The sequence below is a fragment of the Ambystoma mexicanum genome, chromosome 12, assembly GCF_040938575.1.
Source record: "Ambystoma mexicanum isolate Mex_15411 chromosome 12, UKY_AmexF1_1, whole genome shotgun sequence".
NCBI classification, from domain to species: domain Eukaryota; kingdom Metazoa; phylum Chordata; class Amphibia; order Caudata; family Ambystomatidae; genus Ambystoma; species Ambystoma mexicanum.
Window position 1 is genome coordinate 425,547,896 of NC_090936.1, and position 26,935 is coordinate 425,574,830.

The following is a 26,935-nucleotide window of genomic DNA, read 5'->3' on the forward strand; positions in this document are numbered from 1 at the left end:
ACGCAAGAATGCAATACAAAAAAAAGAAGAAAAAAATGATGACAAAATGATAATAGCAATAATAATAATACTTATAACAGTGTCACATTTTAATGTCGCTCATTGTGCCGGATTCGTCCCAGTTCTAAGCATTACCAGTGCTGGTACATCTTCTTCAAGTGAAACAATGCAGAGGGACACACTAAGCACATGTTGGGTTATGTTGGTTACTGGGACTCATACCGGGGCCCTGCTTCCACTTGCATGGTATCCAGGCACTCTGGCCTATCTGAAAGACAGCCGGGTGGCAACGGGGGGACAGAGGGAACATGGTAAATAGATTTTCTGCTGCGTTGATGCATGCAATTTGGAAGCACCCGGGTACTGTCTGCAAGTCCAATGGTATGTGTTGAGGGCACAGAAGAATTTGTGTGCAGATGCGAGCCTCCTGGGCCCGTGGTGCTCGGCTGCATTGGCCCGGGAGGTGGTATGTGTGTGTGTGTCTGTGCAGGGAGGGAATTTAAATTGCTGTGTTAGAGATGAATAGTTGGTCGATGTATCGTTTGTTTGTAAAAGCTTGTCTATGAGGTGAAGCAATACACTTTCATATTGGATGCCCACCAAGAGTGGACTGGCATACAGGGAGCTCTGGGGATTTTTTCATGTTTAGGCCTATGCACCCTGGGCCTCTTTTGTGTGGTATTTCCAAATTTTCCCATAGGAAAAGGGTTGGGTATGCTGAAAATCGGAAAATGCAGATGCATTTTATAGCAAGTTTGTCACAACGTTTCATAAGCTCGATACAAACGGTCTTTGTCTCCTGGATAGAGGTGTTTGGTTGACAAGGGGTGCTATTTCAAAACCTGTGGCACGTACCCAAATTATTCCACCCTAGTCACTGAAATTACAGTGTATCTGCTCCGCGTGCCCCATTATACCTGTTTGGTATAGTTGTAATGGTTGTCTTGATGATTCTCGGACTTGAGCCATTGAGTCTCTACTCACCTCAGTGATTAGGAGCAGTCCAATCAGGTAGCACACAACTGCGATCCCCAAAATCAGGAGCTCCCGGCGATACTTCTTCAGGAACACAGATGGATACATATCGACAATCGCAGTCACCAAGCTTTCCACACAGACAAACTGAGAAGGAAGATATCAGAGCAAAGATTAACAGAGAGATTGTTCCGCGCAGTAGGTATATTTCACTTGTCCTTTTCCAATTTTGTGTGTCAACTTCACATGGATCGCCTTTCTGAACAATGGGAGGAGAGCATTGACGGATACCGCTATGACCACGCCGGTGGTACAAAATCTATCTAACATGTGATGGCAGGTGATTGGAAGGGGCTGAAGACCACATCTGAGGCTCTCCAGATAAGTTACAAAGTGGCCCAGAACAGCAACGCATGACCTCTTAGACGGATTGAAGTAGCAGGCAGGTTCGCAAAGGCTTTGCATAGTAAGTACACATGTATGAGGTGATGGAGTACATCTTCGAAGCAACTACCTACTGGCTGAATATACTGAATGCTTAGAGGAAAGGGTAGTGGCATTTGCTTCGCGCAATCCCTGACCATCTCAAGCAATAACACCCACACATGGCGGAGGCTAGCTGGGGGTGCCTGGATGTGCAATGGGGGACCAGCTCCTGGTGAATAGGACCCATAATGTATCCTCCAAAGGAAGCGGTATCACCAAGCAACATAGTGTTAAAATAAACATGGAATTTACAGCCCTCCTCATATCAAGAGCTGTGTTAGTGGTACCTGACTGTCCAGTCCCAAGAAGATCAGCATGAGGAAGAAGAGGCAGGACCACAGCTGAGACACAGGCATCATGGTCACAGCTTTCGGGTACGCGATGAACGCCAAGCCAGGACCTGTGGCAAGGAAAGGACGCCTTCAGTAAAGAGACCGCATCAGGCATTCAACACTTCCCAGCTTTCTATGTCATGACTTTATTGATGATGACTTTGCAAGCTTGAACATGCTCTAACGCAAACACAGTGCCTGGCAAAATCACCTGGACATACATATAAAGAAGACCAAGAAACCTTTCAAACGATCCGCATGCTGAAAATTGATTATGGCTGGATGGATGCATTCTTCCAGAGCCTCAGACGTGAAGTTAATGCGATAAAAATGTAAGTAAGGAGTTTTGTTTTGGATCCCAGAAACATCATCATAATGAACGTCGACAAGGCGAAACAATTTGAATCTAGAGAGTTGCTTAAGAATAAAATGTTAGCTTGGTTCAACCAAAAATTGGGTCCCAACTGGGTCAGAACTCAGGACCTGAAAGTCCTCTGTTGACTACAGGTTAATAATTGGTGTACATCGGACAATACAGACTGTATCGTTATTGGATGTGGTTTCAGTAGTCTGCCTTTTTTTCTGAACAGAATCACACATTTACAGGACATGCCCTCGTCCTCTAGTCTTAGAATTGTTAAGAACTGATTTTTTAGTCCTGTATGTTTCTTACTTAAAATTTTGTGTTTTGATCTGTTTCTGTTGTTTAACTTGTTTATGTGTTTTTGACTATTGTGCTCTGTTTTTGGCTTATTGATTTTTGTATTCTATTTGTTTTTGTCGGCTCCGTCATGCCTCAGGGTCAATGGTGGGCGGTATAAATAAAAAAAAATCAAGTATAATAACATGCATACTTCTGCATATGGGGAGTACATGTTTACAAAAGTGCATGCACATCTCTCTGATGCAACATACAAACTTTGCTGAGCCAAGATCAGAGAGAGAACAATCATAGAACATAAATCAGATCTAACTTTTTGCAACAACAGATAATTGAGACAATTCAATGTAACTAATAATAAAGAGTGGATTCTGAAAGGCAGTAGAAACACGTGTGCACTGGGACAGACCTACCGAGTTGTTTCCGTTTGAACCCTGAGAAGGTTAAGAAAATGTTGGGGGGAATGCCATTCATTTAAGGATTTCTACTTGCAAATACTTGGGTTGCACCACAAACAACAGAATGGATTCGCCCATCCTCTGTGAAAATGAGAATCTTGTGGAATGGCCCACGTTTCCTGAGATTTTGAGCACGTTGTCTCAGTTCCCGTGGATTCTGTAAATGGGAGGTTCTATGGGATGACCTGCATGGAGAATACTGCAGTACTGAAGGTCCCTTTCTAAGAGATATCACAGTATTGCAAGGTGCACTGAACTAGATTAATGGATGGAATCCGTGGACTTGTTGCTACGCATGCATCCAATGAAACACTTGCGCTCTCAACTTTACGGAATAAATACAATCCATCATTGTGGTCAGTAATTACACCTGCAATGATGACAAGTCATGACAGGGAGCTATTACCAAAATAACCCACCCTACCCAGTTGGAAAAGAGCATCTGTTGGCCTGTTTTCCCACCCACCCCACACTTTCCACCGAGAAGTCTTCAGGGCGGCCAGGTGACACTGTCTTCACCAGGCGCAGTGAGGTGGGGTGTGGGGTGTCCTTCCTCCTAGAGGGGCAACCTCTGTGACCCCATACCAAGGGGTGAGGTTAGGTCCTACCTGTGGAACTCTCCAGCCCCTTTGAATTTCGGTGAGACCCACATGTGACGTCAGTAAAATAAGCTCACCTTTAGATCTGTGGCACCATCTCAGACACGTCCTATCCACCATCATTTGGCTATCAATACAGCTTAAGAAGCTGCCGTGCATTGCAGAGTGGTCAGGTTACAGGGACACATAAGCACTTCAATAATGGGCTAGCAAAGCTTCAGGAATCCATTGTTAGTTTGTGATCCATCCTACATCTGACTCCCTGTGCACAGCAATCTGGCTGACTGCTCTTGCTTTAAAATTAGTGCAAGGGGTCTGCCTGATTTTATGCCTTGCTTTTAAAAAGGTATGTGCTGCCTTTATATGTGGAAACAGAGAAATAGCTGCTTAATCTCCTATTTAGCATTGTTCAGGTAAGTCTCCATTGGGTGTTTGCCTGTATTGGAGTTCAAGTTCTTTGATGGTCCCCTTTAGTTTCTTAAATGTGTTTGCTTCTTTTTCTTCTTCAATAAGTCCCTCCCTGTTGTCATCCCTCCCACCCCTCGAAGGACATTCTGGTTAGGTGTCAATATACTCGGGGAGGTAATTGCTATGCCATATGTTTTATTCTAGTCAAGAAGGGTTTGTCTCTGTTTTCATGCATCTTCTTTGCTTTTATAAAACAACTGTGTTGCATCACCAACTCCTTGGAGGAAAAGTTGTACTTTTCAGTGACACTAGAACGTGGACTGATGCTTTCCTTTTTCAGGTGACCCTCATGCTAAGATCTGCAAGCAAATTGTCTGCACAAAGATGCAATCAATGAGAGAGAGCGTCACATTGCGAGAACACTTGAAGGTGGTCTGACAAGCCTCCAAGTGTTTAGCATCACTTGCTCCCTGAACATGGCTGAAAAATCCTGCCCGGCTGGTTAAGTGACATGATTTGTAGTCCCTGATTTCCTAAGAGGGGGTCCAGTACTTTCCTGTGAACAAACTATGCTTTGGTAGCCAAGAAGAGTCTGATTAAAAGATTTAAAGATGACAGGATAATCCTTTTTGCGCCCATAAACTGACATCAGCCTCATGTCTAATCCAGTGATTATTTCCACAGCTACCACCCATCTTTTGCATAGGTTTTAAATCACACCTTATGTGTTGAAAGGGTCACCCCTGAGCATGAGGGGGGCCGCTTCATTCTGTTTTCCTGCTATTAGGCTATTCCACTCTCCACCATTGCACCATCTTCATGTGTATTTGTGCAATATGCGAGCGCTTTAAACCTTTGGCTAGGATTATTGATGCTGTTAATATTGCATGTTAGGACATATGGGAATTGGTGCAGAGTTGGTGTTATTAGAAACTGTCATGTTTCAGGCATGGAACTGGTCTTTACTGTTCTTCATTAGGGTTCTTGTTAGCCATCTGGGATTTCATGTTCCAGAGGCGCAAACCTATTTGCTGGCTTCTGTTTCGGGAACATGTCAGACATTTTACAAGAAGCAGTGTCATCTCTCTCAACTGATTCAGGTCCGATACAATTCCTTCTACCTCAGAAAAGTAACATCTACAAGCTGCGGTCACTGTTTCCTGTTGTTCCATCCATAATTCAGCAAGACCAGCGCAAAGCCCCATGAGTATTTTATTTTAGTGTCCGGCAGTTTTCCGCTGACTTCTACAAATGTGTGTCTTTTCGTCGGGGCACCCAATGCTGAGTTGGAGAAAAACAGACTTTGTTTTCCATTAACCTGAATGTTTTTCTTCTCTCTGGAGAGCAGCATAGTTGTGTCTTTCACTGTGAATCAGGGTACTCTCACTGTGATATGCTGTTGAGGTTGTCCATGGTAAAGTTGAGGACTGAGAGATCTATGGATGCAATCTAGTTCTGGGTTGTTTATGATTTCTACTTGTCTGCAAGAAAATCATAAAAGGAAGAATTTCCAGTCTTGGCCTTCCATGCCCTCTGGCACTCCAATGACCTTCATGTTGTTCCTCCAGTCTGCAGGCTCATAATCATCCATGCAGTCTCTTAGTTCGAGCCATTTGCTGATTTGCAGGGGATTTTATCTCTGCACTGTAAAGTACTCTTGCAGACGGAAAGATTCTGCTTCAGGGAAAATACTTAAGATGGTATCCAGGTCAGTGTATAGCCCTGTCATGTGACTCTATACAAGATCATAGAAGTAATTTCCAGGCACAAAGTGTACAGTACATATGTCCCTGACCAGAGAGGGTAGACCTGTCTGGTTGTTCATCTTCAATGGCTCAAAGTGCATACTTTTAGCTTGCCAATAGCTTCTTTTGCTGGAGGCAAGAGGCATCTGTCGACCTTTGTCACTCACTGTCTCGATATCCAATAATTCTCTGAGTCTGACTCCAGTGCTTCCTGCCATCTACAGTTACTGCAGAGGCACCTGGCCTCAGCCCATGCAAAGATCAGATTCTGATATGCTAAATCCAAGGTGGCCATACTAACTTAATTCTAGTCCCCTACGTTACTCAAAGAGCAGGCCATGAACTCCCCAGATTGTCAAAGAACCAGAAGCATGTACACATTTTCACGGTTGCTATGCTGTGTTCTTTTTGGATTGTGGTTTCCAGCTTATCTATGTGTGCTTATCTACATGTGGAATTCTGAACATATGTGGTTCAGCACCTTCACTCAAATGGATTCCAGTTATCAGGAATTAACTCTTCATGCCCTAAAGCACACATTTCTAACATAGCTGCCACACAAGTCCTGTATCATGGCTATCCTGGTGCAGTGTTTTTCCATTTTTGTGGCCCGGCCTGTCACCAAGATAGTCACCTCTCAGGCCACATGTGTGGACAGCTCACAGTGAAGGGATCGTTGTATCTCTGTGCTCGGGTAATGTGCAATGGTGCAAGTCTCTTCTTCCACCAACAGCAGAAAGGTCACTAGATAAGTCTGCACCTTTACAAATCCCCATTCAGACAACTCCTTGCACCTCTCACCAGCACTACTTTGTTCCATATTATGTCCCTAGTCAGCCCCGTGCACAGGAGTGCACTTGCACAAGTGGCCCGCAGGGCCTCCCTGCACAGAGGCAGCTGGATCAACACACACTAAACTAAAACAGTCAATTTACAGGAGCTCTCGCAGCTGTACCCAGAAAGCAGTTTGATCGTGAATTAATGTTTGGGGAACAAGTGTCTTTGCTGAGGCTGCAGCTCACCTGCTAGTTCAGTGCAGAGTGGGAATTAGCATCTCAGTGCATTAGAAAATGCAGATAAGAAGCCCACAAAATCAGTAGGTTTCCCTTTGTAGAGGTTATTGTGCAGCTGCCTGAGTGGCCACTTTGCATTCTAAGGACACCAGCTAGTTCCCTCTTCTCACCGTGGATGTGCAGCAGTCCCGGGCACTCTCTAGTGACTTATTGCACATGCTGGTAATTTTATCCCAACATTGTGTGCCTGGCAGCTCCTCCCAGTAGCACTGTCCTGTCTATGAATCATATTAATCCCTTAATATTAATCCCTAAGTAACAGTAAAATCACACACTAATGTATACAACAAAAAGAACACAGGGCTTTTCTCCAGCAATATTGTTGCATTTAATATGGGTATATACACATCTCTTCAAACATACAGAGTGGTGTGTTCCACTCATCGCCTGTCGACTTGAACAACATTTTGCCGTAAGGCAGTTAGTGGTTATATATATGGCATATATCAAGTAACTTCCCAGCATTCCTGGTGGGTTGAACCAACCACAGGTAGCGGTTGTTTCTTTTCTATTGGCTGTTTCATGGTTTCTTTGATAAGGCTGCTCATTAGTTCTTTGTTTAGCAATGGATTCCATACAGGACATTAGGCATCAGTGAAGGGGCACAAAGGGCGGTGTGCCCCAAGTGTGCCCCAAGTACCCGGCAAAGCTGACCAAACACTACATGCCACATATAAATCTGAGATCAGATCCTACTGGAAATAACTTTATCAAATAAAAGAGAGAAAAGAAGATCTTCAACCAATCACTAACACAGGCAGACTCGAGACAATACCTCATAAAATGCAGATGAGCCAGGAAAGACAAATGATTAAAAGAAGTATTCCCAATATCAAGACGCCTGTACTTAGTGCAAAGACCCTGTCTAAGCATGTACGAGCTCAATTCAAATTCAGTGCAGCTGTGTGTGGCCTTGAAAGCTAATCCTCTGACTGGCTGAGAACAATGCCAAGCCTTGCCTACATGGGATGTATATGAATTGTTCGTTTGCAAATTGCTCGAATTACAATTGACCTTTTCACAATTGACCAATTTGTGAAGGTCAATTGTAACATATATGCGGGGGGAAACCCCCCGCAACCCCCCACCCAACCCAAACCCGCCCCAAACCCTTCTATATATATATATATATATATATATATATATATATATATATGTGCGGTCAACTGTGAAAAGGTCAATTGTGACCCTTTAAATTCGTGCAATTGTGCATTCGAACAATTGCAAACGAACAATTCGGGTAATACCCCTACATGACCACCAGCTGGTTCCAACTTCTTATTGTAAGTCCCACTGCCTTCCTCCCTTTTTAGTTTTTTCTGAAAGGTTGAAAAGCCAAACATTTCTATAGTGTGAGACGTTGGATTTGTCAAAGGATGTAGGCTTTGTCTAGGTTTTTCCGTCCTGTGAAGCATTCATCCAAGTAGGATTCGTCTCACCTGTACAAGGCAGCTTTTAGAACATCATGATTTGATGGCATCTGTCACTCCATTCCTAACAGCACTACTGAGCCCCCCTCTGCCACCCAGACCCATGACTGAAGTAATATTCATCCTTTTGCCTTCTCTGCTCCCCGTCCCATCACCCCTACCCCTCTGCCTTCCTCATCCTCTCTCTTTGCTGGTGTCACATTAAATTAACACACCTTTCATCTACCAAAGCTGCTGTAACCATAGCTTCAGCCTCTCCAGCAACTTGGAGTGCAGGCAGAAGGAGCTTTGCATGTTGACTAAGGCTCCACATTTCAACAAGGGGGAAAGAGTGACCCCATTTTGAGCAAGAGTGTGAGACTCATGTGTGAGAGTCAGATTGAATCTAGTAGATGTCAGGATTGTAAATGCACAGAACACATGCCAGAAGAAATGAAGGTTTTGAATTTGGCATAACATGATGTTATCTTTTTGCACCACTACAGCACAGTTATGGGCTGAGTTGCACTGAAAAACATGAGACTAGCATACACTAAGTTAAACTAAGTTTCTCTAACCCCTAACATATTCTCGATTAACACTTAGGGCAGATCAGTTCCTGACTTTTACATAAACATGGTGCAGATTGACACACTGAATGTGCAAGGCATTTGGGCTCTGCAAGGTTAGCTTGGAAATGCAAGAAATAAAATGTGCAGAATTAAGGCTGCACTGTGTTTGAATGAAGACATGACAAGTTAGAATTGTAGAATGTGAAATCTGTTTTGCTCAAACTAGTTTATTGTTTAAAAGACTTTCAGAGCAGGAAACTAGCACAGAGATGTAGGTATTTGCAGCGATTGTTGCAGCCTGGATCATGGTCAAAGGTGGCAGGCAGAACATGTGTTTCTTTGTAGCTTTCCAACGGGAGGTGGTTTTTCATGAGCACATGATGTCACTGTCAGAGGCAGGCTTTTCTTACATTTTATTTAAGGGAACATACATCAGGGGGCAGGTCTTCGGGGTTGGTTTAAAAGGGTTGTGCAGTGATGCCAAAGGGTTGTTCAACCTGGGCTGTCACTTGGAGCATGGGGCACTTGTTGGTGGTGTGTGGGCTATCTGTCGGAAGAGTGTGGGCTGAGCTGTCCTAAGCACAAAGGGGAGAAGGCAGATAAAGGAAGACCCTCTGCGAACACTGTCGAGAGGGATGCTGTGGGGGTTTTTCACAATAGCCGATCTGAGAGGGAATCCCAAACTTGCTGTGTCGGGGCACACGCTGAACCAGATAACCTCTAGGTGAGCATAAAAAGTATAATTGAGGTGGGTGTAGTTTTAAAACCACAAATATAGATATCAATTTTACATGGGTTTCTACATATCAGGCATCCCAAAGTCTGTTTGTTCCCCATTCTACTGAAGTGAAGTGCATGTCAAAATGCAAAATCAGTTGTCAGAAAATAATAATTGCAAAGGATAGCAGTTACAGATCTCAGGGCTAAGTGGTGTCTCAAGGTTGTTGCATAGTGTTCTCTGCCAAGTTAGAGGTAGGAGAGAGGGCTACAGTAATTCACTGAACTTCTGGAGAGATCATTGCATGGTGTGTGAGAGAACAAAACGTGTGCTAAATATTGCTGCTGGAATTGTAAATTCAATTGCATTATTTTAACAGATTGTGAAACCAGCATGGGCAAGCGAACAAAGGTACATATCTCTTCTGTGCATTATATGTGCTGTTTTGTTTTATTTGTGAGTCTCAATTACTTATAAAGTGCTTACAAAAGGAGTAGGTAAGCCTTGGTCTGTTTATCATGTGTTCTGATTCCTTGTGTTGGTATTCAGACTGATATAACGCAAATGGTATATTTATTTTACTGCAGGCAGTACATTCATATTGCTGTGTGTGGTAAAATACAAAGCAAAGATGGTCACTGTAAATTGTGTTCTTCTAAGAGGCTTTGAATGAATGTTCATGTTTGGTATACATGGTAAATGTGTTCTGACATACCGCCAGAAGGTCATAACATGGTATTGTAAATAAAATACTGCAAGGGCATGAAGTTATGTTCTAGAGTGTACTATGTCCAATCTTGATTTATCGTTAGTGACCCTGGTATAAAAACAATAACCAGGCATTTCCCTATTTCTAGACTCACCAGTATACTACAGAAATACCACCAAAATACCACCAAAACATACTGCCAAGAAATATCTCTAACAGGAGTCTTGCACAAGAGCCTGAGGTGTGTCCCTTAGTCTCCAGTTTATATGAATTGGAACATTCAGAGCGGCTAGATGTAAAACTGCTAAAATGCATGCGATGATGGCATGTTAGGGGGCCATTTCCATTAAGATAATTAATTAACATGACCATGAATTCTGCAACTGAAAGGAACACATCAGACCTCGAGTCCAGCATTAATTGATCCCACTTTATGAAATAAAATGTACCGTCCTTAAAGGTGTTGCTTATTTATAAGCTAAGCTAAAATGGTACAATGTGTTAGCTTTCAATGTCAGAGAGATGTGAACACGTGTAATGTATCTTTCTGGTAATAATATAATTGATGCAATTCTTTCAATGTAATAAATGCAGGTAATTGTTAGTCACCATACTCGGTTGAGAAGGTCTGCAGGGGTCTGCAGCCTCTGGACCTCCACATCTTTTGGACTGCAACTCCCATAATCCCTTACTGTAGGCTAGGCTGGCTAGGGCTGGTGAGAGTTGTAGTGCAAACCATCTGCAAAGCATAAGGTTGCGAATCCATTCTATAGTTACAAAGCACACACATTCACCTCTGGCATGACAGTTTACTTTGCAGCAGCAGTGTAAAGTGCTTATTTGTAAGTGTGTAAGTGTCAAAATCAGTTTATGAAGTTAGTGATTGAGCTAGTAGACTAAGCAACCAGGCTTTGAAACTTTGACTTTATGGAACAATGAAGACAGCATTTGGTTTCTTCTGGAAGAAGATGTTTCCTGCAATGAGATTTTACCTGCAAAATGAATGAATTCTAACACATGAGGTTTTCTAGGTATTTTGTTACCTTTTGAGTTCAACATTTTTCTACCATAAACAGTCATATTCACTAGGTCTTGCTTCAGAATGCATTGTTCTTACGTTTGGAAACACAGAAAAGACTGGAATGGTATGCAGACATTGTTTGGAAGAAAAAAAACATACATTGAACCTGGCATAGACATTTGTTTTTTCCTAAATGTGTGCTTTTTAAAGAACATTAGTAGTCCCATGGGCCACCATTACATGTTTACCAACCAGGTGTTCTTTTTAAAAATAAATTACTGTTAAGATAAGCTGGTCATCTAAAGACTCCATTCCATGCACGCTCATCAGCTTTCTCGTAAGGGCACAAGTCCCATCATTGTTCGACCACCACAGTTTGCTGCTACCATGCATGAAGGATTCTATGCAACTTTGAAAGCTAACACATTGTAACACTGCAGAGCACTGACTGATTGATGTTCCATCTTAGACCAATATTGAAGTTATTACAATAAAATGTGTAAAAACTTTGATTGTTGAGATTTTAACAATAGACTAACACGTCATCAAACCTCTCTTTGCACATAGGCCAAACTACAAAGAAATGCGTATCTGTTTTTCTGTTGAGCGGTTGGGTATCCCGCAGGGATTTTTGTGCTACTGTGTCAGAGGCTGAACATACCCACTCCAATGTCATACAACTTTCAGTGTGCTCATAGTTTCCAAATGGCCCCTTGCCACGAGGGATGCCTTCTTAGAGATCCAGTCTTGCACAGTGCTTACTGGGACTTGTAGTTTGATTTCTCCTATTGAATATATGAGCCCACCACTTCCAGCATGCAATGCGCAAAACCCAGGACTGAACGAAGGCATCACACATTACATGTGGCAAATTGGGAGCAATCCGTACTTTCATCCCCAAGCGTATGAAACCTAGGAATTCCTGTCTGTACTGAAGAACTCCCTAAACAGCTGATTAGGGTTTTTCCACAAACTGTTGCAGAAGGTGTGTGGGCACTTCCCTTCAATTTTTATTTGTCTATCCTTCTGTTTCTCATTCTTTTCTATTTCTTCAGTATCGTATTTTTTCAACTTTTTGATTCTAGATCATCTTTATTTCATGAGTGTAACACCTTTTATGTCTATCCTCATTTTTAATACCCTCCCCACATTGTTCAAAATATAGATACTTTCTCCCTGGATGGCCCTCAGCTTGAGAAATTACAGAGTTGCAAAACACTTTGCACAGGGGTAAACTAAGGAAACAGAGCTAAGCCTGGTAAGGAAGACCCATGGGATTATGTTCCTGCTCAAAAGAATTGTTTTAACTACATTAGTACCTGGCACTCACGTCCACGGGATTACACTGAAAGGTGATTGGCTATTTCTGAGCCATGCCTCAGTGTAATCCTGTGGATGCAAGTACGTGCACTGCCTGTGTTCGTTCCCGGCGGGGGACGTGGCAGCCCCTTAGCCAATGAGGAGGCTCGAAACGGGGCAATCCCCGCTCTTAGCCTCCCCTTGGCTGGAGGCTGCCTTCGTCCCCCGCCGGGGACTCAGGTAAGTTTTTTTTTTCCTCCACCCCCCTACCCTGCAAACTATCCCCTCCCCACCCTCCCAACCCCACGTACCTTCTTTTTTCTTCTTTTCACGGTAGCGAGCGCGCTGGGAACACTTGTGTTCCCAGCCCGTCTGCTCCCGATGGCCACCATGGAAAGGGAAAACGGACTACGTTTTCCCTTTCCCGGCGGGCATTTTTATTTGACTTATTTTTTTATTTTTTTTTCTGTTCTGAAATGCGGTAGAGTTTCAGAACCGAAAAAATGCTATTACTAACCCGGTCTAACTGGCCGGGGTACTAATGGCTATAAGCCCCTCAACAGCGGGCCAATACCGCCCGCGGTAATGCCCCCGGGGCCTCATTAAGGCCCTCGCTATGCTCGGGCCTGTAACTATGGGCCCCTGGGCATTACCTGGGGCGGTATTGGCACGCTGTCTCAGGGCTTATTGCCACATTATTATTTACATGTTATGCTTCCAGAGGTTGGAATGGGCCATCTATGACTGAGTTTATAATGTGCCTGATCATACCAAACCTGTGCATTCGGCCCCTACCGTTCCCTGTTCCCTTTCCCACTCCATTTCTCATCTTTTCCTTCCTTTCAACCACATGATGCTTAAGAATCTTGTTTGCATGTGGCCTGATACAAAACACCAAGTAAATAAATGGATGCATCAATAATACATGAATAAGGTACAACTTAAATAGCCTCCTCTTTTAGAGACCGAATCAACGTGTACCATTGATATGGACTAAACAACCCATGCATTTTGAGAGGCCAACCTATTACGGTGAACAGTAAAGACACTGAAGTCTAGCCAAACCCAATCGAGGTAGGTAGCAGAGCAGCAAGAGTCAGAAGGGGTGTAAGAGGAGCCGAGGCTACGAGTCACACACAGAGCATTCCAATAAGTCCAGTTACGCAGCTAAGTACACACATTTACAATGACATATTAGTCCTTTAAAATGCACACTAAGCAATGAAGCTTTCAGGTAAGTATTATCACACAACTATTAGCAAACATATACATCCACAATTGGGGGTTCTGACGAGGACACTACACTTTACCTCAAAGACAGATAAACAGTAGAGACCATAGCATAAGCAAGGCTTTCAATAACTGTGTTCAGTAAAGTGAGAGCAGAGACAGAAACACAGTTGATATCAAACCGGTTGAACAGGGATAGGTACTCAATGCAGCAAATCAGAGATAAACCACTTATGAGCAGACATAGAATTAATTCCCTAGCTCTCAGTAAAAGTCCAACCATGAGATAGTATAGGGCCTTGTGCCTTGGGGCCCCAAAGTCACCAGTTCCACACAATATATTATTCAGGTATGTTTACTTTTGGATTAAGCAGTGCCAGTGGTCGTGATTAAGTGTTCCAAAAGTTTAGAAAAGGTCAGGTAAGTGTCTCTCTCAATCCGACTACAACAGGGTAGGCCCAGGAGGGGATTCTTGACTAGACCACTACTGATCTAAATCAGGAAAGAGAGGGATAGGAGATGGACAAAACAGGTGTGTTAATTTACCACCTTACTCCGATATTCCCAGGGACCACTTTAGGGGTTTCAGAATCTGTTGGGGTCACGTACTTCTGTGCTTGGTCCGGTCAAGGGAGGCACAGTGGTCATGGGTGCACAGGTAATTTTTGGACAGGGGCCTTAGTTTCCATAGGTCACAGTACCTGTATTACGGTTCCAGAGATTGGCCAACTGGACACCCTTGCCATGAAAGAAGAAGATGTCTGTGGAGCAGGTGATCCCAGGAGATCCCAAGTGACTGAAGAAGAGATGATTCAACAGGAGTCACCACAATCAGGAGGCGACAGACGATCTTCGGGTGGTGAACAAAGGAGCGGGCCCTGAACGGCTTCCGTTGGGACTAGAAGGCTGAACATGCAGGAACAGGCATCTTGTAGCACAAGTTGAATATCCACCAAGTTTCAATGAGGCACTCAGAATGACGAGGGCTCCAATGACGTGGCACAGATCCAGGGACACTTCCGAGGGCTCAGCAAGAATGCATCCTCATGCAGGGGTCGTGACTGGTTGTTTCCTCTAGTCCAGGGGCCGAAGCACCAACAAGGGCCTTCTTGAGATCAGGACATAAAAGCAAGGCTTCACTGCGACTTGACTGGAGGTAATGGCAGTCAGCTGCAATGGTCATTGTCGAGTTTTCAGCAGACTGCACTGTTTTGTAGGTGTCTTGGCTCCAATGATATCTGTCAAATGACTACAGGAGTCCTCCATTTATCCAGGATGTGGACTTGAGTCACCACCAGATCCTCCAGCGGAAAGGTTCTGCACCACTCAAACTGGTGGTTGCTATCCAATCATGGATAGCCACTGGTCAGACAGCATGCCCAAAAACAGACATTCAGGGCCATGGATGTGGGCTGACCCCAGAGAGTCTCAGCCCTCACATCCGGCCACACACACAGCCTAACACTTTGCCTGGGAAAGCATCAGCTTTGTCCGGGAAAGGGCATTCCATAAATGGCAATTCCGGACCCAAAAGGACAGGCAAAAATCTTGTGGCATGGCTAAATTAGAGTATATGGTGCTCTTTATGCATTATGCGGTAAAATCCAAAAGTGCATGAGTAAAAAGTCATAAACATGGTCGAAAAATATCCACTGCCACCAACTCATCCTGGACACATTGCTTTTGCAACCACAAAGTTACAAAAGAAAAGATTATGAGGATACACACATCCCAACCGCACCTCACTTTAAAGTGATGTGTGCAGCAAATTCATTAGACATAATCTTAGGGATTGATCAGGCTTCCCATAGAAATGAGCAGAAATCAAGGAAGGTAAAGCATACAGCTTTACCAGCCTCCAAAAATCTGGTTAGCAGTCAAACACAAAGCAAAAAGAAAGGGTGTCCCATAAAAGTCTATGGGAGGGAAGCCGCAAAAAGAAAGTATTTCCTTACAATAAACAGAACATCAATGAAAAATGCCATTACTGCTCACTATATACATCCTTCATATTTATTCCATGTATTGGTGGAGCAGGTTTCTTTGTGAGGAGGTTAAAACTGAACATGTGAGTAAGGTGAAGTGTGGGAATGCTTTTCTGTGTGCAAGCAGACCCAAAACATTTACAATTGAGAATCATGGCGCAGCCGTTGCAACTTGGATCCTCCTGGTGGAACGCATGCACAGCCTACAATTCTCAATGTTGACCACCTGCCTGGCTGCAAATATTTCCTTTGTTTCCTTCTGCATCGGCATCCTTTTGTTATTCTCTTTTTGCTCATGCAGACGTCTTCACTATTGCAGAGCGTGGCAATGCTCTGCTAACTGGGCGTAATTGAAATGACACACCTGTGCAACACTGGGCACAATGGCATTTGGCCAATTTGTGATAATAGGGTGATAATAGGGCAATATCTGGCCTGGGCAGGTTGTCCTATGAGGGTTTAATTGTCAGGGCTCAAGTCGAGGCTACACGCGGGGGGGCGGAGTCCACCCACTTTATTCAGAGGGTGGACTCAGTCCCCCAGGCTAAAATGAGAAACATTGAATATCCTCTTCGAATTTATGAATTAAAGCCGATCTCCACGATCAAACTGCAGTTGTTGATGAGTCCGCCCACTTTAATTTTTGGGACTTGACCCCTGATAATTGTACATGGCACTGCTGTAGAAAATGGCCAACATTGAACATGGGCATGCTGTGTTGGCCTGGCATAATCAGATCTTGCTTTGCTTTGCTAGGGAGATAATAATGAATCTGGGTATTTGGTTCTACTCGATAATACTAGTATTTCCCCTAAATGAGCTTACTGGGCATATTGGAGCCTGGCACTGATAAGCTAACTGCTATGTGAGGGTCATTGCTGTACTAAGGGGGCTTAATAGTATCTGGTCTTACTGGGTAAATTATTATTATTTCTTGTAGTCTCTTTTTTCACTTTAGGCTTCTTATAGCCAGATTTACAAAAATGTGTTCCTAGCGTGGTCGTGGTTGTGCCAAAGGGAACACCCAGCAAATACACATTTTATATGTTCTACTCACATATTTTTGGATCATCATGCTTCAATTACACTAATACAGGTTAGGCAGTGCTTGTCCAGGAATAATTCAAGCGTCCTTTTGAGTGGTTCTTGTGAAAGATACTATGTTATAATAAACTTAGATTATTATGCCCTGATAAAGCACAGTTTGCTTGAAACACAGGCCACATGTCAGCTGAACTTTCATGTGACCATGTTTTGGTACATGTTGTAATATTCAATGTTCTAATGGTGTTATAACGACATTTCTAATGGAATTTAGATAATAATCTTCTAATTGTATCCACACAGTTTTTAAATGTATACATAAAATGTTCTAATTAATATTGACCATCACCAAAAGGCTCAAATACAATATGGGATTACTCACTAAATTATTCTTTTCACGTAAATGTCCTCATATTAAACCTTGGATTGTCTGTGGTGCACAGTAGCAACAGAGTTTAGCACATTTCTTGTATTATTGATAGGAAAATAGGAAAGTTTGGCAGTTTTCAGAAGTTAAACTCCATTGTGCAGCCCACACTCTTCCTCACCTTCTTTCTCTTTGACATTTATATAACTGACTGAAGGTCACATGGGACAGCACAACCACATGGGCATCTTGACGTGCATTTCAAGGTACTGAACATACTTGAATTATTCCTATACTACAGCCAAAAATTATTGACTTTATCAGTACTTACTCGCTCTTGCTTCCTGAAAGTGACTCATGCTTCTTTGTAAGTGCAGTATATAAGAAAGAAGTAAACAAATAAGGTTGTATTATTTTTGTCCCTATAGAGTCACGAGTGACACAGGGAAGACCCGCTGTCAGCATAAATGAGCTCATAATTTGTTTAATTTACTCTGAATGTCAGCCGAGGCTGCTGGGACAACAGCAACATACCTGACTCTGCCACTGCTGACAGGTGCACGCCCTGCTCCTGTGCCATGAAGCCCAGAACAGAGAAGATGGCAAAGCCAGCAACAAAACTGGTGATACTGTTCAGGAAGCAGAGCATAATGCAGTCCCTGAGGAAAAAAGAAGGAGTGGTCAAATGATCATTGAATGTTAAGCCAAGTGGACCATGTCAACAAGCGACTGTGTCTTTGCAGATGCCACTACATAGTCTGTACGCCTAAATATAAAAGCGAGAGAAGTTGTCATCAGCATTGATAAATATCATGGCATTTACTATGCAAAATAACAGCTCTTGCCAAACATCCTTGGCAATATCTTGTGTGCTGACAAATGTTAGTTTACTCACAAAGGATGGCACCCAGCATCAGGCATAGAAAAGCAGCCAAATTTGCCTGCTCTCCCAAAGATGAGCGCAAAGCCCCATTTGGCAATAGACCAGTAGCCGGCATCTTTAAAAGGGAGTGGCAAGCACTAATGTGCGGAAGAGCATAACGATCAAAAAACATACGTTAATATACTGTGAATTTATGAACTTCCACTTGCATGTTATGTACAGAATACTGGATGAGATCTTCGAGATAATGGCCACTATAGAATGTTTACATTGTGGGGCTGATTCACAAAAACCTTAAGAGGTTTAACTCTGACTTACTCCTGATTTACTCTTCTGTTTCCAGGTACAAGTTAGAACTAATACTGATAATTTCTTGGGGAATAGAAGTAAGTCAAGAGTAAATGAAAGTTACTACCTGTACCTTTTTTGGGAATCAGACTGTATGTGCGTAAACATGCACGTGAACATAACACCACAGCCCACCGACACCACACCCCGCTATCCATCACAAAGCAAATGCTAGCCATACAAAAACCTATATCCCACCCCATCACCCCATACCTACCACGATGTCAGGCACTCCTTGCAAGGCTCGGCCCACTTCATACCAAACACAAACCACCAAAACTAATCCTCAATCGGAAAAGTAGAACCCAGAATCACACATCATAAAAGGATCACCAATCAACGCCAGAACATTGGCAGCCCACGCTCTGGACATTATCGATCTGCTCCCTGTCAATTACGTAGATCTTCTAGCAATATCTGAAACATGGCTGCACGCAGCCTCAGGCCCAGCTCTTTCCCTAGCACATCCCCAACAATACCATACCTTCCGTAAAGACAGACCTGATGGTAGAGGGGGTGGAGTCCCCATCATAGATAAAGACTCTGCCATCATTAGAGAAACCAATTCCCCCCACAATCCACTCAGGATAAATACTAATGATTAAAGTAACTCTTTCACATACAGCCACATCAACTATCTACCTGATCTACCGACCCCCCAGACACCTTACACTCCTTTGAGGATGACATTGCACCTATCCTCTCTGCTAATTCTAAATCCACCACAAAAATCATAATCCTTGGATTCAACAATCATATTGACACCAATGCCTGTGCCCTTGCCAACGCATTAGCTGTTGCTGGCTTCACACAACGCATTACAACCCCCACACATAATAACAGCTGAATTCTAGAATGGCTTGCTGAACCTAAGTGCGACATTACAATCCTATCCAACACACCTTGCCCATGGTCAGACCACAATATTGTCACCTTCCAGCTACCTAGACCACAGGCAAGGCACACCAAGCCTCCCAGGCTGCCCGCTGCATCAAAAAGAAGTGCTAGAAACATAAGCCCGGAAAATATCTTGCCCCTTGTGAAACCTCTCTTAGAGCAAACATATCCCAGCAGTGACCTAACCATTCTGGTCAACAAGTACAACCAAACACTTGTCACTAGCCATGGACACAGTAGCCCCGCTGACTCATTGAAAAGCTAAACCCATCAACAGTTGGTTCACCCCAGACCTAAACCTAAAAATACTCCATACCTTGAAACGCTCAGCAGAAACATCATGGAAAAACAATCCCAATCAGCTAACAAAGCACAGCTACTTGCCTCAACAAAAGCATACAAACAGGCCGTCCTCCGAGCAAAAAGCACGACTTACAATAACAGAATCTCCCGATCGAATTTCAGTACACGAGAGCTCTTCTCCACACAACAGGAGTTAGAATCTCCATCCCCAACCATCATCAAGTGCAACAAAGATAGCACCTGGTTCACCAAAATACAACATGGCATAGTGAACAAAATATCCATGCTCCAAAAAAAGATCCTGCAAAAGAAAAATAAATCACCCAACAACAACGGCATCATCGAACTCAAACCCCAGATCAATAGGCTCAACATCCCACTATTCAAAGTTAAACCTTTCTCTGATAGCGACGTCATCACTATCATAAAGGGACTCAAGCTATCAAGATGTCAAGGGGACATCTGCCCTGCACCCATCATCAAAGACTGCACCATAGCCTTGGCGCCATTCATATCCTCCCTCATCAACGCCCCCTTTTCCTTAGGAACTGTACCAGCGAACATAAAGGAGGCCTGGGTATTACCGCTCCTAAAAAAGCCCACTCTAGACCCGGACATCCCCACCAATTAACACCCCATCACTACTATGCCTTTCCTGCTGAAAATAATGGACAGAGCAGCATATCTTCAGATCCAACAGCATCTTGAATCACAAAACCTTCTGGGCCTGCGCCAATCGGTTTCAGACCAGGCCACAGAACTTTATCAGCCCTCATCAATTTAACTTGATGAATCCAAAAACGCTGGCAAATTAGCCCTCCCCCTAATGCTAGATATCTCAGCTGACTTTGATTTGGTGGATCACCAAATACTTTGCCAGCACCTCCACTCGTCAGCCCATTTCTCCCCTAAGGCTACCATTTGGATTGCCTCCTTCCTTTCTCATAGAACAATGAGAGTTTTTTCCACAGCCGCTTCAGCGTCTCCTACCGCTGTAATGTGTGGTGTCCCCCAAGCATCTTGCATGTCACCTATGTTATACAACATTTTCACCAAACCACTTTTCAACCTACTCGACTCCACCCTCTCACTCTCTAGGCAAACCAATGCTATTGCCTCATCAGCAGCATAAACAACAAAACGTATCTATGCCTTCAAACCATTCCTCTCCACAGAAAGCTGTCTTACCATTGCAAGAGCCTTGATAGTTTTCAGGCTGGACTATTGCAATGCACTTTTTTCGCACTTTTTTCGATTGGGAACTTTAACAAACTTCAAATTATACAAAACAATACCTTAAGGGCAGCCTTGAACATAACAAAAAAAGAGCACATCTCCCAAACCAGAAGAAATGTGCACTGGCTGTCAACCCAAGAGTGCATTTGTTTCAAAACCTTGGCCTTAACCCACAAATGTATCGCAAACTCTGCTCCAAGATACCTTACGGACAAATTCTCCAAAACCTCTGCCACCAGACTCACACGATCTTCCCATATGAATCGCCTCAACACCCCCAAATTTTGACTGAAAAGAGCAGGCGATGCCAGTTTCCCGGCAATCACTGCCAGGAACTGGAATGCACTACCACCCTCCGTGAGACTGGAACAGTCCTACTGGGCTTTCCGCAAGCAGCTCAAAACAGTACTATTCTCTCAAGAAATATAAGGAGTCAGATGCAGCCCACAACATCAAACACAACCAATTTTCTTGTCAAACGTTAACATTTAAAATGTCAAGCTATTTTCACGAGCGCCTTGATGCCAGAGAGTTTAGGGCGCTATATGAATTAAAAAGTAAATAAATAAACATGATGTGTATGGTAATTTATGTTAAAAGCTACGAAAAGCTATATTTGTTTTGTTAAGTGTTTATTTGTGACTTTCAAATACCCTATGTCATTGTGCATGTCTATACTATAGAAAGTATAGATTGAAAATGTTTGAAAACATTTTATGAATATATTCTTTTGAATCTGTTTATTATTAGGGTCTGTGGGTCCATGTGAACGGAAATTAGTGTGTCACATATGCAGCTGAATTAGTAACACTGTACCGTTGCTTTATTCGTGTGACACAGAGCTGGTGTGTTAGTCCAGAGCAACATGAGACCAAAATCTTACTATTAGTTGGATGCCACTGAATACCCGAATGCCTCCATTTAGACAAGACTTGTGTAAAATGTGTCAATTTTGCTTCTCAGATTTGAGAAAATTGTGACTACAAATTCTCCATATTAGTTATTATGGAAGTGCAAGACACAACTCATTGCCTGTCGTTCATGTAATAAAAGTCCACAAAATGAAATTTGTTTAGACAAGATACTTCAATCAGATTTCTTTTTAGCACATTTTATACAAGTGTGGAAGTTCAATTTTGTAGATTGCAAAGGCTATTTAAAAAGAATACTTAACAGTTGTTCTAAACTGTAAATAAAGTTAGGGTAAGTCAATTTCTCTGCAAAATAAATGCAATTTCCCAAGCATCAGATTTGGGATTGTTTCCTTTTTCTTGGCTAAACAATCAAAACTTGTTTAACAAATATAAAAAGTTTAGAAAGCCTTTTTGCAGTTTTAAATTGTTGTTTGGATTGTGTATAGCCCCAAATAATAAAAACCACAAATCCAAAACCTACTTATGAGTCTTTTCCAAATTATTTTATCGGGGGAAATCAAACCACCCCAACCTTTTAACAGCTATTCATAATGTCTGTCATGCACATTTGTATAACTTTAAAGTAATGAGGACAGGGATTTGGTCTAACTGATTTCAAAGGCTACTATTACAATGTGGCATTAGGGTAATCAAATATTCACAGGTGGCTTGCCCATAATCATTCTCTTGGAAGAAACAACATGACCAATAAACTCTAAAAGCAATTATAAGCAAAAGGAGAGCTCGAGCTCAATTCATAAAAAGAACCTGATTGGTCAAAATAAACTTTACAGATCATGGAAGTGTCACTCTGGGGGCCAACCTATTGATAAAGGAAAGTAAAAAATCTCTGACATGGGGGTGTGGTCAAAGAAGGATCCAAAGGCATTGAAAGTGGTTTTACAGGTGAACCAAACTCACCTTTTTTTCAGAGACTTCAATAGACCATTGAACTAGGTAATTGACCTTTGGCAGTATTTGATGCCAAAGGGATCCTCCAGGATTTCTTGAGGAATAATTTGAGGAATGAGCATTCATTCTGGAGCTGGATTTTCACAGAATCAGATGTAGCCCTCTAGGCCTGGAACTTGTATCAACTATTACATTCTCCCAGAAAACCCACTCCGAAACACAAAGGTTGGGCAGGTATTCTGAACCAGCAGGGGGCATCCACCTTCTAGATAGAATGGAGCATTAAGAAGTATACCTGAAGTGAATATTGGTCTGCTATGCAGACGTGTGCATCAGAAAATCTATCTAAAGCTTTGGTTGGCACCGTTAAACATTTTCAAACTCAAGCTGGGACAGGCATAGATGATGTGAGAGAGAGGGCCCCCGACAGCCACCTATTGTGTCCGTGTGTGATAGTTAGCAGTTTTGGTAGAAAAAAACCTGATTACAATACATTTGGTACAGGGCTCTGTGCAAACATAGGACCATCTCCTGATTCTGTTCAGACTCATTCCTGTCAACTTTACCTTTTGCAGAAATGAGTCGACATAGTGAAAAGATGCTGCAGTCATTAGGAAAAGAATTGCATTATAGCACTGAAAGAATAAAATCACTGGCTTCTATGCACATGGTGGCTAGGTTGTTTGGTGGCAGGTAGAATATCTTTGCAAATGCTGAGAGAAAGACATATTAGGCTGACTTGTTTCTAAGGGACACTGTTTTAGTTATGACATACAAGCCCGGAGGACTGGAGAATGGTGACTTTAAAAATAAAATCTTCCTGTATTTATTTCATTTATTTATTTTTAGGATTTGTTGAGCACGCTACAGCCCAAAGGCATTGAGGCGCTATTTCATGAGATTGTAAGAAGGCTTGGTTCAGGGTTACATTGAGCGTGTGGCCCGGCAATAGGATTTTCTTTAGTTACATGTTAATATGGTTAGTGAGGAAGCATAGTTCATAGTTACAGTGTACTTTTAACCTGACAGTGAATAAGGTAGAATACATACATAATTGGTTACAACTTATAGAGTATCATACAGTGGTGAAGGTTTCATAATAGATAGTGATAACATCCAGCCTAAATAAGGCCAGAAGTTAGGAGACAACACAGGAAGTATAATGCCATATTTATACATAGTTTTTATCTCTTTGCGGAAGGCTATGTGCGAATCAATCCTCCTAATGTGGAGAGGTAGAGTGTTCCAATGGGTCACAGCCATGGTAGGGAAACTGGTACCTCCTGCGCAAACTCTCTGGGTCTTAGGAATGCCAATTCCGTTGGTGCAGGCCAATCTGGTGGGTCTGGCTGAGATTGGCTTGGCTATTCTTTGAACCAGGTAGGGAGGTGCCAAGTTATGGACGCATTTATACATACGGGCAAGGGTTTTAAAGACAATCCGCTCTTTAACGAGTAGCCAGTGAACCTGCTTCCTGGTCTCAGAGATATGGTCCCTTTTAGAAATACAGGTGGCAGCCCTAAGGGTATTGTTTTGTACCATTTGGAGTGTGGAGATATTTTTGCCACACGTCCCTACAAAGAGGGCATTGCAGTAGTCCAATGTAGATCCAATTATTGCTCTAGCAATGGTAAGGCAGTTCTGTTCAGATAGAAAGCGTCTGGCTGCATTGAGCAGTTTAGAATGGTAATCTGAGGTGGAGGCAATGGCATTGACCTGTCTGTTCATAGTGAGGTTAGTGTCCAAATACACACCTAAGGTCTTGACCGCATGGGATACAGTGATTGGTATGTTGTCAATCATGAAGGGACTGTATTGTTTGTCCAATTTTCTAAGGTTTACAGGGGATCCAATTAACAGAATTTCTGTTTTCTCGCCATTGAGGCACAACCAATTTTCTGCCATCCAGGTTCGGATAGTAGAGTATATGGAGTTGATGGTGTTCATGTCAGACTTGTAATCACCAGTGAGGGGGATAAGCACCTGCGTGTCATCAGCATAATTGGTGTATGATATGCCCAGCACATCCAGAATGTTGAACAGTGGCCTCGTAAATAGGTTATATAAGGTAGGTGAGATGCAGGAGCCCTGTGGGACTCTGCATTTTATGTCACTTGGATGGGCACAGGCTGAGTCAGAGAAGACTTTTATAACCCTTTCCTGAAGAAACAAGGTGATCCAAGCACAGGCCTTCGGGAAGAAGATCGCCGCAGAGGAGAGATGGTGACAGAGTGTCTTATGATCCACCAGGTCAAACGCTGCAGATAGATCAAGGTGCAGAAGGAGCGCAGGTTTGCCTGCATCTCTAAGGTCGTCCATTTGTTTTTTAAGGTCTAACAGTGCAGTTTCGCTACTGTGTCCAGGACGAAATGCCAGACTGCTGTAGGCCAAGAAGAAGGTTAGCTTCAAGGAATATTTGGACTTGCAGATAGGCTGCCTTGTCCAGGACTTTTAATAAAAAAAGGACAGTAGTGATGGGTCTGTAGTTCCTTGGGGCCGTTGGGTCAAGGGTAGATTTCTTAAGGAGAGGACGTCCCCAACCTTCCTTAAGACCAGTTGGAACATGGCCAGACTGTAAGGATGCATTAAGGAAGGCTGTGAGGAAAGGGGCCAGATTGGGGGCACAGTCTTTGATGAGCTGATCCGGACAGGCATCCCCTTTACAGTAGGATGGTTTAATGGATTAAAGAAGGGCAATAACTTCAGGTGGTTCACTCATTTCCTTGAGGTCAAATGGCTGGGATTCGCCAGACTCTGTTTTAGCAGACGTGCTAATGTGTAAGTTAGCTATTTGGTGGCTGAGTGCCTGTTGATGAGTGAGGATTTTGGTTTGCAGAGTGTTAAGTTTGTCAAGCATAGCAGATTGCATATTGTTACACCAATTTTCATCCTTAAGGAGAGTCGGGGGTGGGGTGGTAGGCTTTTCCAACTCTCTGAAAATGGCAAAAATGGCTTTAGTCCCTGATTTTGTTTTTCTTTTGCTATCCTAGTATTGAAAGATGTGGATTTGGCCTTAGTTATTATTCTTTAACTCATGCATGTGTCTCTGCTTCAGCTCAGTATACCCTATTTATTCATTTAAAAATCAATACACATTTATTGTAAAATGCTTTACATTAATGTTTTTTTCACGGCGGAACAAAGAAAATATGGTAACTTCTTTTTTTTTAAAGCTATAACATTATTAGCATTTATGAAAAATCATACTAACTGAAATTACTTGTATAGAATCTAGCGAGAAAATAGCAACCTTTCCAAATGTACATCCTTAAATTCTCAAAAACACGCAGGATTAGAACTTGATTTGTTTAATACAGGCGGTCACTCGGGGCAACCTGATCCGGCTGTGAGGTGCTCTGAGCTACTTCTAGACTAGGATGCAACTTAATTCTTGTTTAATGCATCTGGCAGCTGGATGTACACCTTACACCAGCTGTCATTGAACTACAGTTGTGTACCCTTTACAGAAGAGGGACATTTCCAGGGTGAAACCTCTGGTGTCATGTTGAATCATCCAGTATGGGTTAGTTCCTTTGTTCATACACACACACATCACACATCTACTCATGTGGGAAGCATGCCCTCCCTCCCTGCTGCTCCTTTGTGTTAACTATGGGAAGGTGGAGGCCGCATACCTGTAACAGTTGTTGTTGTACTTGTTATAACTTCCCAGAGCAGTAAGGCATCCTTGGCAGATGGCGTACGAGAAAAAGATCTGAGTCCCGGCATCCATCCAGACCTGCAAGGAAACAAGAGTTATCCAACTTAAGTATTGACATCTGCCCCCCCCCGTGAGCTTCCATGAAGAGGAATTCCAGGAAACCTTCCTGTTCACCTGAAAGCATTTATTGATTGCTATATTTGTTTTAATTCCAAATTCTTTGTGCTAGTGATGATTCCAAGAGTGAGGACCAACAGCATAATACAATAGCTACACCACTGCAATGCCTACACACCACGTGCGCATTCAATGTGATCTAGCCCTCAGTTATCAAACATCACACTTCCACGAGACAACTGTACACTCAATCAAATGTTGTAGCATAGGTTCTCTAGATTCCTACAACTAAAATAGTGTGCATTGTTGTGTCGTTTCTGCCACTATGCAAGCCTCTCACCTAAAGTAATATGCTCCAACACACAGCCCAAAGGTTTAGGGGTCTTGCAATGGCCTCCTCTACTATGCACACAACTTTTCCCAAAACACCCCAGTAATCACACTCACCAGTACCCCTTTCCAGTCATTATTTTTTTTACAATGCTCGTCCCATTCCATAAACCTAATTATGCATTGTGCAACTGACTCCATGTGGGTGGAGGACTGAGTTCTGCCCCCTTTCCAAGTGACAGC

The 26,935-nt window shown here is 42.9% G+C and overlaps 1 protein-coding gene across 3 annotated transcripts in view; it reads right to left on the reverse strand.

The window, feature by feature from the left end:
• SLC6A12 (solute carrier family 6 member 12) overlaps positions 1-26,935 on the reverse strand; it is a 525,985-nt gene that overhangs the window by 52,882 nt on the left and 446,168 nt on the right. For all 3 annotated transcript variants that reach the window (XM_069628586.1, XM_069628587.1, XM_069628588.1), the window contains exons 8-11: positions 26,220-26,323; positions 17,626-17,750; positions 1,749-1,861; positions 985-1,122 (exon numbers count right to left, since the gene is read on the reverse strand). In XM_069628586.1, the coding sequence (XP_069484687.1) occupies positions 985-1,122; positions 1,749-1,861; positions 17,626-17,750; positions 26,220-26,323 (480 nt within the window). The remainder of the gene's footprint in view (positions 1-984; positions 1,123-1,748; positions 1,862-17,625; positions 17,751-26,219; positions 26,324-26,935) is intronic.